The sequence below is a fragment of the Medicago sativa genome, chromosome 8 (genome assembly GCF_051527215.1).
Source record: "Medicago sativa cultivar Bolivia chromosome 8, Bolivia_mono, whole genome shotgun sequence".
Classification (NCBI taxonomy): Eukaryota; Viridiplantae; Streptophyta; class Magnoliopsida; order Fabales; family Fabaceae; genus Medicago; species Medicago sativa.
In genome coordinates this window covers 63,472,944-63,487,701 of record NC_140756.1, presented here as the reverse complement: position 1 = coordinate 63,487,701, position 14,758 = coordinate 63,472,944, and the positions used below count along the sequence as shown (strand labels likewise).

The 14,758-nt window shown below is 34.8% G+C and overlaps 2 protein-coding genes across 3 annotated transcripts; one reads left to right on the top strand and one right to left on the bottom strand.

The window, feature by feature from the left end:
- Window positions 1-426: 426 nt before the first annotated feature.
- LOC146900400 (bZIP transcription factor 16-like) lies at window positions 427-7,156 on the bottom strand. 2 transcript variants are annotated; one of them, XM_085733352.1, is made up of 13 exons: window positions 6,915-7,156; window positions 5,839-5,958; window positions 5,692-5,751; window positions 5,531-5,605; window positions 4,097-4,186; window positions 3,927-3,986; window positions 3,631-3,800; window positions 3,291-3,345; window positions 1,937-1,979; window positions 1,547-1,830; window positions 1,389-1,466; window positions 1,177-1,302; window positions 427-910 (listed from the first exon to the last, which is right to left on the bottom strand). In XM_085733352.1, exons 2-13 carry the CDS (start codon window positions 5,908-5,910, stop codon window positions 830-832), a joined length of 1,194 nt encoding a protein of 397 aa, XP_085589478.1. In that variant the 5' UTR covers window positions 5,911-5,958; window positions 6,915-7,156; the 3' UTR covers window positions 427-829. The 2 variants fall into 2 exon arrangements, with proteins under 2 accessions (XP_085589478.1, XP_085589480.1); XM_085733354.1 differs by having other exon boundaries at window positions 1,625-1,830.
- Window positions 7,157-10,047: 2,891 nt separating this feature from the next.
- On the top strand, window positions 10,048-14,758 carry LOC146900399 (Gut esterase (DUF1350)). The gene is given in 11 exon segments (XM_085733348.1): window positions 10,048-10,328; window positions 10,431-10,500; window positions 11,370-11,494; window positions 11,599-11,707; window positions 11,792-11,855; window positions 11,938-11,993; window positions 12,221-12,328; window positions 13,047-13,196; window positions 13,990-14,160; window positions 14,234-14,408; window positions 14,411-14,758. Coding segments are annotated over 11 exon segments (1,323 nt in total). The 5' UTR covers window positions 10,048-10,077; the 3' UTR covers window positions 14,455-14,758.

The following is a 14,758-nucleotide window of genomic DNA, read 5'->3' as shown; positions in this document are numbered from 1 at the left end:
CAATGCCACAGCAAGTAGGAAAAACACGAGTAATTCTGATATAGACTTAATTAACCAACACCAACACCAGCTCCGACACACCAAAAAACACTAGCAAGTCAGAATCTTTTAGATTCAATTGGAGTTATATCATCAAATTGTAATTACCAAGCATGGAGTTGAATTTGAACTATAATCCGTTTGGAGTTTCAAACTACAATTAGCTAATGGAAATAGTAAAAAAAAATCATTAAAATTAATAATTATTTATTGATTTAAATAATCCCAAACTAACATAACACACCTTCCTAAATTGTTGTTTCATAGAATTTTTACCTAAAATAAAATGTGAATTGTTTGATGTAGAAGTCAGCAATCTCCTACATATCGCACACATTCTAATCAATCCCAAGCTTTAAGAAGTCCAAAATCTCATAAAGCAAAAAGTGACAAATATATCGTGAGCTATATTTATTCCCTGAAGAATTATTTGCCCAGAAGCACGACAATCCATATAATGGACATTGCTCAGGTTCACTAACCGCATTTCTTAGTTCAACCAACCACTAACATTTGATGCAGCAGATAAGGCATGAACCAGTGTTCACACTCTACCTACAATCCAGGTCGTTTTTGTCGTCAAAAGCAAGATAAATTACAAATGCGGGATCATATAGGATAAATCAATCCTAATATTACATATGACCAATCGACTTTGATATAATTTTAACTAAAAGCTACCCAAAAACAATAACTTGTTGCTATTTGGTTATGTTATCTTCCTGAAAAGCAACATCAAGAAGGAAGCTAGATCCTAATGAACACCCTGCACAGCCTCTGTCTAACCACTCTATTGAGTGCCTTCACCCACATGCTGATCATTCTGGCCCTCCCCAAGATCCTCGTTCCTTGGTATCTCCCCGAGTCTCTCCTGTAGAACCAATATATCTTTGTATCAGATAGCAGATTCAGCCTTTGTATTAATATTTTCAGATATTAAGAATGCAATTTGAAAGTTATAATGGCCACATAGTCCACTAGATTCTTCTTCCTCTATCTGAATCAGGGTTGAAACGTCTATTAAATCAATCTATACAGACATAATTTAGGTGGCACATGGTATGGGTGACAGTGCTTGTCAAACAAGCAGAATAGTCAAAATCCAGATACCAAAACACATCAAGATTTCAAAATCACCTTGAGGGAAGCATTCTCAGAACGTATCTTCTCGTATTCACTCTTGATCCGGCTCAGTTCAGCACGGAGAGAGGCATTTTCTTGATTCAAAACCTCAGCACGCTGAGCTAGTTCATCACATTCAGCCTGAGAACCACCAACAAAAACATTAATTTCAAATATGCTAATTATGACCATCCAGTCAGAAGTAGGAAAAGGCTATACTCTATTACCTGCTTTCGCAACCTGGATCTACGTGCAGATTCCCTATTAGACTGCTTCCGCCTTTGTCGTTTAAGCTCCCTTTCATCCTAATAGTTAACCAGAAAAGACGAGAGATTTAGCAAAGTAATAATGCAACAAGATAATATATCCTGTTGACAAAGTTAACCTGTAGCCAAAGTTGTGAATGAACACCATCTCGTGGCCCAGCATTAACCATTCCTCCAGCAACTGCAGTAGAAGGTACCTTTCCGTGCATTGCAGGAATGGTGGATGAAGTTGGCGTTCCCCAATAATCCATTCCTATATTTAAGTTAGTAGTGGGACCAGGAACTGTTGTGAGAGGACCAGCAACGGACATAGGTACGACAGACATAGTTTGGTTAACAACTGTATGAGGTGTATTAAGTGCACCATTTTGAGGTACTGAACTGCCATTTTGAGCCGGGTCATCTGTAATACAGCAAAACATTAAAGCTTTAACAAGCATAATTTATTGATATACGATTATACTCAAATCAACACAAAATATTTACAAATGTAACAATATATATTAAACCTTCAAAAGAATCCTGCCTCTCCCCGAATTTCAATTGAGAGCCCTGCAAAAACCAATTGAAATAAATACCATGCATGCATATAGACAGTGAAAAATCAGCAGGAAAAAATAATTAATTTTAGGCATCACTTGGAAGATATACGTGCTATTATGTTATGTAGAAAGCCGCCTTTATAGTAAGATATGATAGATGTCATTTCTGAAGATCAATCTAAACATTCTTAAGATTCTATACAGGGTGGATCATGAACATACTGTATTTTGCATGGGAGAAAACCCTGATGATTTTAATTATAATGACGTACCACAAAATGAACATGTATGCATTTAGAATAAACATTTAAAGCTTTAGTAAATATATCAATTCATATATTAACTTTGTCAGACCAATGGTACTCTGGCAATCAATTTGAAAACCTTAATTAGTATATCAAGCAAATTCAACAGACAATGTAAAGCTTTGTTAGTCCAAAGGATCAATTGGAAAATGTTTTAACCAAGTCTTTGGAAGGTCCTTAAGTAAGTTTTTTTTTTAATGGTAAATGTTACTTTGTTAATTGTTATGTTAGTTTTTTCTCCTTGCCAGGACTTGAACCCTGGACCTCCAACTACTTAACCCTTAGCTCAAACCAATTAAGCTACCCAACCCTCCCTGGTCCTTAGATAAGTTATTGTTGGAAATCCCGCCTTCATTGCAGTCTGCCCGTCTAGTTGCGGCATTTTGGTTGCCTTCATTGCAGCCTCCAACACTTCCAATGTGTTGGGTGTATATTTATCACTTCATGCCTAAATAAACATAGCTACCGTGTGTGGTTTACACCTAGATTCCAAAATACACATCAACATAAAAGGGTATTACATGTGCTAACGGTATATGGGAAAAAAACTACTAAACCAACTAAAACACTTGATTTTTGTTTGAAAGATAAATTAGGATCAATGTTAATAACGAGGAAAGCCTACACTTCTAGATGCATGTATTGTTTTCTTGAAATGTTACATTTTAAGATTTGACTTACAATTGTGCTAAATCTATAATTCCTCAACAGACTATAAAACGATAAGCAGTAGCTATGCACCCTACATTTTCTTTTCCAATTCTTTATTCAGACACATAAGACATTCAAAAAAAATTAACATGTTAGGAAGATATTAACAAAAGAGCCCTGCGATAACATGTCAACATCCATTGGTTCTTTTGTTGTTTTACAACAAAATTTTATCCTCATATTGCTCAGAAGATATTTTCATAAATAAGCATGCAATAGAAAACAAGGATGAAAGGTTGTGTCACTTCTGGTTTGGACAAACATTGACCATGCAGTAGCCAACTAACAAGTGTCACAGAACTTACATTCTGGGAGTTTTCATCGCTTCCTTCACTAGTGCCTTCACTTGCACTCTCACCACTGCAAATTCAAGTTTTATATCAGAATAGTAGTAGGCAGCATAAAATTGTAAATAGCAAGCTACAGCACTCGAGACTTAAATGAAGTGATTAACCCTACCGATAAATTTCCTGCACTAGACAAGGCAATGAAGCAAAAATACTGATAAATTTGTAAACAATTCATTATTACATATCTACAAACCATTAATTTACAGGAATTCAGGCAAGGATTACTGGATTACTTTCATTCAATTAGAAGAGGGCGTTATTCAACAAATTGATCAATCAATACATTTCATCTTACCTTTTGGAATGAATTCCATTAGCAGATGCCCCTGGTGTTTTACCAAGCTCATTATTTTTTCTTGTAACCATGTTTGAACTACCCAAACTTCCTTTTGATCTTTTGATTGGTAATTTTTCCTTCACCTCATGAGGTTTACCATCAGCTTCACTGCTGCCTGGAGTATTCCCCTGCATGTCAATGCATCAGTTACTTTCTGCATATTTGGATGATGAAAAGTCCAGAGTAGGAGAGAAGAAAAAGAACAAAGGCAAAAGAGGAAGTGCAAAAAAAAAGTGAAGGACAAAGAAACTCACTGAAGCATCCACCATACCATTTGGAGAAGGCATGGCATAAGGACTAAAAGGATAAGATCCCTAAATAAATTCATAGAAATGTGTAAATATTTGTTAATGAAGTATAGATTATACTGATCAATCGATTACAATACAATAACCTCAAAAAAGTATGGTCTACGAAAGTATACCGGAGGCATGGATGGATGAGCATATATGCCACCATGGGGATACATTGCGACATAAGGATGTGGTGGGGTGCCATAGGGAGGCATCATATGCTGCATGTAAGCATTTCATCAATAGGAAGGATGAAGGAAAATTCAAATCAGATATTTTTTTAGTATTGGTGTAGCAAGCTATACACAAGTAGGTTTGGAAAACAATCAAAGAAATACACACACACACGCATGCATAAAAACTATCATAGATGAAAATAACCTCTAAATTACAACATTAAACTAAGTTCATACCCATTAAAAATAAGATATATCAACAAAATAATCCATATATAATAATATTAAAATAAACTTAGATTAAAATTAACAAAAAGAGATATTAAACTTCAACACACACACACACAAACACACAGACACACACACACACATTATCAATTAATTATGTTAGAAGTAATAAAAATAAAGGACATCAAAGACTCACTAAACAAATATGCCCCAAAAAAGGACTCAGAAAACAATTAAACATAGTGGTACTGTTAAAAGAAAATATAGTTTAACTATGGGTGATAACAAATCTAAAAAAAAAGTGAAAAAAGAAGATGAATTGGGCCTACTTGGCCCAGTTAGAAAACCCTGATTGTACTGTTTGTTGACTTGAGAGGAAGCAGTAAACAGTTCGGCTGTCACCATCACATAAACAGAGTTCTGGGTTTTCCTCCAAAACCTGACACAGATCCCTTTCAATTAAAAATTTAAGATTTTTGCAAAAATTCCGAGTCAGATTTCTGGAAATACTGCTGCAAATTGACTAGCAATTTTGCTGCAATTTTCACAATCATGGAAGGACCCTGCCACTCCCAATCCCATGTGCATCGCCACACAGGAGGAGCTTCAAAGATCTCGGGATAGTGCGATGTTACGAGGTGACTCGTGATTCTGCAAGCACTGATTACATCCTTTTTTCCTGTAGCTGCGTACTTGATCTACTTTATGTATTTTTTTATTAATGATTTGGAAAATTATGGAAATTGTAATTATCAAACAATTTAATTTCAATATGTTAATGTTTTTATATTTTATATGTGATAAATTCTTCTTTACTCAAATTTTTAAAAAGTTTGTCACACACTGATATTTATACTGCTACTCATACCCACGTCATGCAACTTAAATGCTCAAACACAAATGGACAGGCTACTTCCAATTTCAATTTAACAATGATATTATATTGTCAAGTTAGTAAAAGCAATAAATATGTCTATTGACCTTTGGTTTACACAGCTGAAGGAATATGGATCCCATTAGGTTTTATATTTGATAGTTATAATAGGAAAAACTATTGATGGTAACGGCAGTGATGACATCAGTGACAACATTAAATGTTCGCCAAATCCCTTAAGAATTCAGAAACTGAGATCGACCAATAATTATGTACGTGGCAATTACCTGGACACCCCACATATATGGGTGGGCTTGGGGACTTGATGCCATGAATCCAGGTGGAGGTATAGAAGGATATGCCTGTAGAATGAAAGACTCGTGGATCAAAATCCAAGCTTGACATTAATTAAAACATATACGATTACAAAGACTTTTTCACCAAAAACCTGATAGTTAGCCCATTCGGGGTTAACTGCCGGAGTACCGGTTGTCGTTGAAGACTGCTCCTGTAGAAGGCAACAAAATGTTTTTGGCATCACATATATAAAGTACAATCATCAAAACAAGAAAAGACAAAAAGAACCCACAAGGACCTGTGACGTAGCAGCTGGAGGCGTCTTAGGCTCCTTTTCTTTTAACGTTTTATCAACGTCGTTGCTGCTCATGATTTCGTACAGATAGGTTCCTTCCAAAAATTTATACACTAAACCATTCTGCACCAATAACATATCTTACATCACAAGGCAGCTAAAAGGATAACATTCTCCATTGAAATTGGCAAATAAACGCCACCCATGATTTTGCACACAGTTTTTTTTAAAAAAAACACTTCATGATTCTGCTTCTAAAATTTGAAGATAAAATGTATATATTACTGCATGAATTGATTGTAGTGACATTTAGGCTCTGTTTTCGTGAAAAATAGCGTATGAGTCTCTTCATGATTCTGCTTCTAAAATTTGAAGATAAAATGTATATATTACTGCATGAATTGATTGTAGTGACATTTAGGCTCTGTTTTCGTGAAAAATAGCGTATGAATCTTTAGATGATAGTGGATTAAATTTGTATTGTTTGGTTAAATTAACGGTCGAACTAGCCGATAAATATGAAATGCCACAAAAACTATTTTTAAACAATATTTAACATTTTTCAATTAGGATACCTAGGGTAAAATTGAGAGTAAAAAAACAATAAGCTACAAGCTCAAATGCTACTTGAAGTAGCTTATCAAAAAACGCTACAAACCAGTAAAATAAAGGTCAATTTTGATCATATGAGCTTATAAGCTATCAGCTAGAAGCTCAAAATTCCATCTTGCCAAACAAATCCTTAAACAGCTAATGTATTCCTTCCTTCCCCCACAATTAACTCATAAAAAAATTACCCAAAATCCAATTCTTTTAATTTGATTTCCTACGATATTTCCTCAAAATCAGCAATTTGGCAGAGTAATCATTGGTTCTCTTCATCTCTATACTAAATAAATTTAGTCCTATCAAAATTGAGCTGACAACAATAGAAAATTATCAAACACTTAGATAAATTTGAAACAGAAAATAAAAAATAATGGTGACAAAGTGAAACTAGCACATCTCTAAGATTGCAATGTGAATAATTGAAATTGGGAAAATAAAAGTATGTAGCAGTGAGTATGAGATGAAATTACCGTTGGGGAATCGTCAAAGGTGAAGCATGGTGTTGAAATCTGATCTAATTGAAGAAAATATGCGATAATTTAAAATAAAATTAATAAATTAAAAGAATTTAGGGTATGTAATAGGAAGAGGAATGAAAATTTGGGAGAGATGAAGAATTAGGGTTTGGGTTTGTTGGTGATTGGTGAGTCACGGCGAGGAATGAATGAGTTGTCCGGCGTCGATGTACACTTGGCAGTGCTACTCGGATTATGATTTGATTTGATTTTGCAAACCCTTTTTTGTTGCTACGTGTACACGGGTACGGGTTATACCCAATCCAGCATCAAATTGACCATACCCGTTTATGTTTGGATCAAACTCAAACCAACTTGTTTAGATCCGATGATGAGTGGTTGAAAATTGCTCTACACTCCCCTCCAATTGCTCGCATGTCTCTTAAGTTGCCTAAAATACTCTTGTTTATGGGTCGATTCTCTCATGAGTCGTTAAAATTACATTTCGAGTTCAGTTTAATAAGTCCTAAAACGATTCCAAGTCATCAAAATCATATTTGAAACGTTAGAAACAGAGATCTCATGAGATGGGTCATCAACGATGATGGAAAATCCATGGATCAAAATTCACCACGAAGAAGAAAAGCCTAGAAACTCCACCTCACTATGTACCCTGTCACTAAGACGAGACAGAGTCGAGGGTCAGAACGATGTGACACATCAATGTCTCGACCACGCAACAACCACACTCATATGTCAAACACCATGGACGAGACAAAGGCTGATATCATGAGTCTAAAAAAAGTAGTTCAATCTCATAAAAACAAGAAGTGGCGACATTGGTTATTTTCAAAAGATGACTGTCATGCCAGCATTCCTACTTCAAAATCAGGAGGTGGCACTTCATCTTGAGGTCCACCTCGCAGGAAGAGGTTAAGTCCAAGTTTACTACAAGTCAAATGATTTGAAATAGCCCAACATGCTTACTTAGTTTCAAACAAAAAAAAGACAAGTCTATGAGCTCATTCATGGGTCACTTCAATGAAAAAACATCTCAAATTAAAATTTTGAACTAAATTGCGGCCTTACAAGAATTGGTAACAAGTCGAAAAACATGGCCTTTTCTAACACTTTTACATGGATGCCTTCTGATACGCTTGATGAATTGAGAACGATAACACTAGTATACATAGCTATGAAAGAGGTAATTTTTCCTAAAACGGGGATTGCAAAATATTCCCCAACAAATAGCAATAATGAAGGCAAAGACATAATGAGATAATACCTCTTCCATTTCACTCAACTTATGCAAAGACCTATAGGGATCTTTCGAGATGCATAAGCCTTCAACTTAATCAATATATCTCACCAAATAAATTCGAACCCAGATGCAGATATAAGAATATACTATGAATACCATACAATTCATGTTCACTCTAGTGTCAATTGACAAGGATTAAGATCGATAAACCGATACAAGGAGGCCACCATGAATGTATGTAGACAAACAAAAAAATCGTCACTGAGATGCAGACATGTATAGACCTTGGAGGAGGAATTCCATATCGCTCAAACCTTAGAATAAATATAGAAGTCCTGAGAGACGCGTAACAAAGATGATAAAAGAGTAGGATATCGACACCTCCACCTGTGGAAACATACCTTGTAGGATTCACTGGAAGGGGGCTTTCAAGTGACGCTAGAAAGAGACGTCTAAAACAACCCCATACAAACATATAGGTCAAATCAACCAACAAAATCATTCTTGATGGATTATGAAAGAGATTGAACCAATTAGAGGGAGAATGGGTTTAGGAGCTCATAATAATATTATGCATTTACCATACGACACCCTAATCGTCGACACATGAAACAACTTTTAAACATGTTTTTCATTTAATTACCAACAAAAATTCTATCCAATACGTTATGGACATGTTTGGTTTACGGAATAGTAAGTATTAGACAAGATAATACATGACATGATAGATCAGTACAAGGCATGACTTGACTATACTAGAGAGATACAATGTTGTTTATGTTGGAAAATAAAAAGCGCATTTTGATATTTTTTTATAGCATGTATTTTGGGCAAAAAGTTTCCACATGCGTTAGTGATGGACAAGAATTTCATTTTTTGTCGAGTATCTCGTTACACGTTTTATCTAGTCTCATGACCAACTTCTTAATCAAATAAGGTACCGAAAAAAGTTGCTCGCCCCAATCCCTATCTTTAGACGTGTACACAAGCTCGATGCCATACATTGACATATAACATATAATAATGAAAACACTCAAGCTTGGTGTTTCAATGTTGGTGCCCTGATGTAACAATTAGTCAGTGGGTCAGTTATCTAAGCCTGAGGTTGGACTTCAGTACTATGACATGACTTTTCGTTAGTGGGTCAATTCAATACACAGGAAAAACTTAAACTCGAACTCGGCACAAAACTACCACATCAAATCTTTGTTTGTTGTTAAAGAGAGTCCCAAATTTATTGTTTAGAGATTTATGGGAAGAAGAGACGTGAGTTTGGATCATGGAGAAGATAAATAAAAAAATATACTATCAAAAGACAAAAAATATATATTCCTTCCGGTCTTAAATGTAAGAAACTTTTCACTTTTTAAGTTCATTCAATAATTGATGTATGTGGTCTATAATATGGACCACATACATCAATTATTGAATGAACCTAAAAAGTGAAAAATTTCTTACATTTGAGACCGGAGGGAGTACTATTTTACTATCAAAACATTCTCTATGACATAAACTATCTAAAATGCTACTTAACTTACACATCAACACTTCTAATGAAACAAGTTACAAAATAAATGAACATTTTAACTCTAGAGATTTGGTCTATTAATAAAGCCGACATACGTCATGAGTTTAAGTCTCACTAGTACATTTGAAGATAGATAAATATAAATGTTTTTATATAAGCACTCTTTGATGTGAAATAAAATATCTTTCTTACCTTGAACTCAACTAAAATCCTATATTATTATTTTATAAAAAAGTAAATGACCATTTTGACCCACTTATAACAATTTAAAAAAATAAATTCGATAGTAGGAGAAGAAGCGTGACGCAACAAGACACTGGCATTTCTATGTAAGTAAGTAGTAGAAAGAAGGAAGAAAGAAAGAAACGCAAAAAGCATTGATATTAGTTATGGCAACTTTGCTGTGGACGCCTTCTTTGTATTCTGTGAAACTCAATCTCAACGGTGGAAGACAATCATCATCTCATAAGCTGCTACACGCAAACTCCTTCTCTTCTGCTCATTTCCGACGCACTCACCGTCGCTTTACAATCTCTTGCAATTCTTCTTCTTCTTCTTCTTCTTCTAACGACGATGACACAACAAAACCACAGTCTCAATCCCAATCCCAATCCATTCAACTTTACTCCCAAATCGAAAGGTTCTTTCTCAATCCATTCATGTTTTATTGAACCTAAGTTGAGGAAACAAAAAAAGGTGATTTTTAATTTGTGGTTCATGGGATTGTTTTATTTCCTTGCAGTTTAGTTACTACTTCTGCTAGACAATCGCAAGATGCCTGGTGGGGTTCTTCAGATTGGACTCAAGTCGAGGTAATTCACTTCTTTCACTTTATCTTCTTTCTACCTTATAGCTTATGAAACAGCTTATAGCTTATTTTATTTTATCTTGTTAAATAAATAGCTTATACATAACCACCTATACAATAAGCGCTTCATTAAGTTGTTTAGCTAAACAGAGCCATTAACTAGTAAGCAGTTATTTAATACGTGTCTATCATATGAGATTCTATGCCATCGCCTCTTTCAATTTGGATGTCTGTCGATGTCTTAGCTATTTGCATTATCAACATTTATTTTCATTGTCAAAATCAAATTTGAAATGGATGGGGATGGGAGATAAGTTCCACACAGCTTTTTTTCTCCAGTTATCTTGTACAACTTATTATTAAACCTAAGCGATATAATCATCAAATGTGAGATAATTCTCACTTTTATTTCAGAATCATGATAGACATAAATACATCACCATAATTTGTATAAATATGTATTACGTCAGTACTGCAGTTTCCGTAGTAGCCTAGGATTTTTATGCTGCTATTTGTGTTGATTGGCACTTCTGGAGTCTCGTGACATAAATGGCTTTATATACTTGCTAGTTTCTTTATTATAGATCACCAAAAGCAGCAATATGTTTTTATCTCCCCAGAAGTATTTAAAAAGTGAAAATTTATAGTCTCTGAAAGAGTTATTCTTCAAATTGTGATCATAGCAACACACCCTTTTGGATACACTCTTCAGCAAATTCATTATGAACGATCCCTTTTTAAAAAGTGATTATAGTAACCTCGTAAATTGAACACTTTTTGTAAAATGTATTGCCGCCTTAAAAATTAGACTAATCACAACGAGTGTGCTACTAGTTTTCATATTCACAAAACCTTAGTACATGCTCATTTCAGGGATCTTGGATTCTCAAACCCAAAAGCTCCAAACCCAATTTTGTTGTACATTTTGTGGGAGGTATATTTGTAGGAGCTGCCCCTCAGCTTACCTACCGTTGGTTTCTTGAGCGTCTATCAGAAAAGTAAGTCCCTGACTCCCTGTGTTCCTTTCCGCAATATCTCCAAATTACATTCTTGTCACACTATTTCATTGAGGTAGGCTTATTACCCGTGTTCTTATTACTAGGGGTGTATTGATCATAGCAACTCCGTATGCTAGCGGGTTTGATCACTTCCTCATTGCAGATGAAGTACAGTTCAAATTTGATCGGTGCTACCGCACACTAGAAGAAACGGTAAGCCTCAACTCGTTATCCCAGGGCTAGTTTCTTTGTGTTTCTAATTTTCAAGGAAATCACTGAAGGTACTCATTGTTTCAGGTCAAAGACCTTCCTATTTTTGGTGTTGGTCATTCTTTGGGATCGCTTGTTCACCTTCTGATTGGTATATTGAAAACCTTCTGCTAAACTGATTGTAAAATGTAACTTGATTTGTAGATACTCAATTACTTTTGCTATTTAACCAGGGTCAAGATATGCAGTTCAAAGATCTGGAAATGTTCTCATGGCATTCAATAACAAGGTATTCATCCAGCAATCAACTCACATATAGGAAGAAGGATGAAATGTATACAACCGAAAATAAATCAGATTTGAATATCATAATTCAGAACTTGATCGGATCAGAACTTATTCATGCTGTCATTCCTAATATCTAACAAATTTTTACACATTTTCTGAGACTTTCCTATTTAAGAATCCTCTTTGTAATTTAATCATGATTGACTAAATTTCCTTTCATTTTTGCAGGAAGCAAGTTCGTCTATCCCCTTGTTCTCTCCGGTTCTTGTTCCAATGGCTCAAAACTTTGCTCCACTTCTATCAGATATTTTTTCTTCACCAACTCTACGAGCAGGGGTCAGTATTGCTACATAAAATACTGAAAATGGCAGAAGGCATCTATTATATTTTCTAGAAGAAATATGGGCAACCTCTCTTGAGGTATGCGAAATAGAATTTTGCTCCTTTTCTGCTTAATGTCATATTACAATAACCTTCCCTTCAAGTTAACTAAAGAAAAATTAATATCCAGGTGTTCTTTTTTCTTTTCAAATATTTCTTGTATATTTGGATACACTTAGACATCTCTTGCTTTGATTTTTCTTGTAAAATCCTTTGAAAGATAAATTATGAAAATTGCCGAGTTGTACCATTAAATTGAAAGGTGAAAATAACTAGGATTTCATAAGGGAGGTTGTTGCTATATGACATTAAAGACTAAGGGAGTGAAGTGCTATGTCAAAAACATGAGTCTTTGTCATCTGACTATATCTCAATAGAGCTGACTGTAATTTCCCTCAAGTGTAAATCAAGCAATACAGAAATTGCATGAAATAAATTAAAAATGTTTCATGGCTGGGAAGGTTGTTGCAGTAAGATAGTCAATTACAGCATTGGAAACAATCTGGGAGGTCTGTTTCATTTGACCATATATAAGGAAAATACTTCAATTAGGAGAAAATCTGTTTTTGATTTGAATATTTTTTCCAGCACCGACAAGTACGAATACTATGTTACACCATACTTATTTTTACTTCTTTACATGACCAATCATAGATTCATGAAACACTTGCAGGCGGAGATGACTTTGAAACAGTTACAAAATGTTAGCCCTCCCATTATGAAACAGGTTCTTCCTTTAGTTGAGCAGCTACCTCCCCTGTATATGGATTTGGCCAAGGGAAGAGAAGAATTTACTCCAAAGCCTGAAGAGACCCGTCGACTTGTATGTGACATCTCTGATTACTATTATTCCAGTAATTTTATCCTTGTAATCAGTGAAGGGTTTGTTTTATCATTCACATTGAATAATCTATCAGCATTTCATTTCAATTCTATGTCAATGAGCATATTTATTTGTTTAGACTTGGTACATCTTGTATATATTATATTCTTATATTCTAATTAACATGAATGTTGCAGCTAGTTTCTTTGATTGTATCAAATTTTTAGGATGGTTTGATGATGGCTAACATCTGTAACTAAACTTCATTTTAGTCTAATTTCTTCAAAAAAAAATTATTCATACGGTCAATCTATATACTTTATAATAAAAGGGGGTCGGGGTAGGAAGGGTGTTATATTTGCATGAAGGATTGGCAAAGGTGCATACATAAAATACGGCCAATCATATCCAACTTGACTTTAACACTGTTAAGCTAAAAATATTACTTTGAATTTAGGGTCTATGTTATACTTAAAGCCTCTTATAAATCCGTGAAGCCATTTCTTTGTAAAAGGATTTGTAGACATGATTTGTATGCTCTAGCTTTAGGGAATGCTGGAAAGTATCTTCTATTCAGTGAAAGTATTTTCCATTTAGGGGCTGCAGATAACTATGATTTGATTTGTAATGTTTTTCTGAATTCCTTATTTCTTTTATATTCGTATACATCTAATTAATCATGATGATTTCCTAAAGCAATTCAGAAATCCTTTGATCTTCTCAACTCTATTTACTGAGTTTCATTCTTGATTTTGCATACAACTTTCTCATTTATTGTTTTTGAATTCTTCAGATAAAATCATACTATGGCGTATCCAGAAATCTTCTCATAAAATTCAATGATGATTCAATAGACGACACCCCAACTCTAGCACAGGTGCTCAGTTCTGAATCAGCCATTAGCTCTGTACTAGACATGTCAATACGCAAGTTGCCAGGAGATCATGTTCTTCCATTGCAGCAGGTACTTTTAGTAAATTTAACTTCAATTCTAATGAGGCTGTTATTATCCATAATTTTTATTACACACCTTGCAGGCACTACCAGATGTTCCACCAGCAATGGCTGATGCGGTTAATCGTGGAAGCGAGCTTTTGTCGAATCTTACTGTAGGAACACCATGGGAGACTGTTGCTAAAGAAGTAGGGAACACACTAGGCATGGATTCAACAAACATCCTTCGTGCACAAGTATCAAAGGAGATGGATATCCTTGTGGATGTGATCTCGTCTTGGATAGCCTCCAATGTAGGGCCTAAAATTCTGAGGCCGTAAAGTCGTAATTCATATACATAAGCAAGCAGAAAGTGATGCTTTGTAGAAATATATAGAAGAAAAAAAATTCAAGTTGGCATCAACACTTTTTCATTCTCTCTTGTAGAATGTCATTGATGTTAATCCATACAAGTAAAGGCAAATAGAACTCTGTCAATCACCAGTTGCTGTAATTGTGACTTAGAAAGTATTGGTTTCTGTATAAAGTCAATAGACTCATATCAAAGGCACACTAGATGTTAATTTTTAATTGATTCTGTAATTTTTTAACATCTACCGCTTACACAA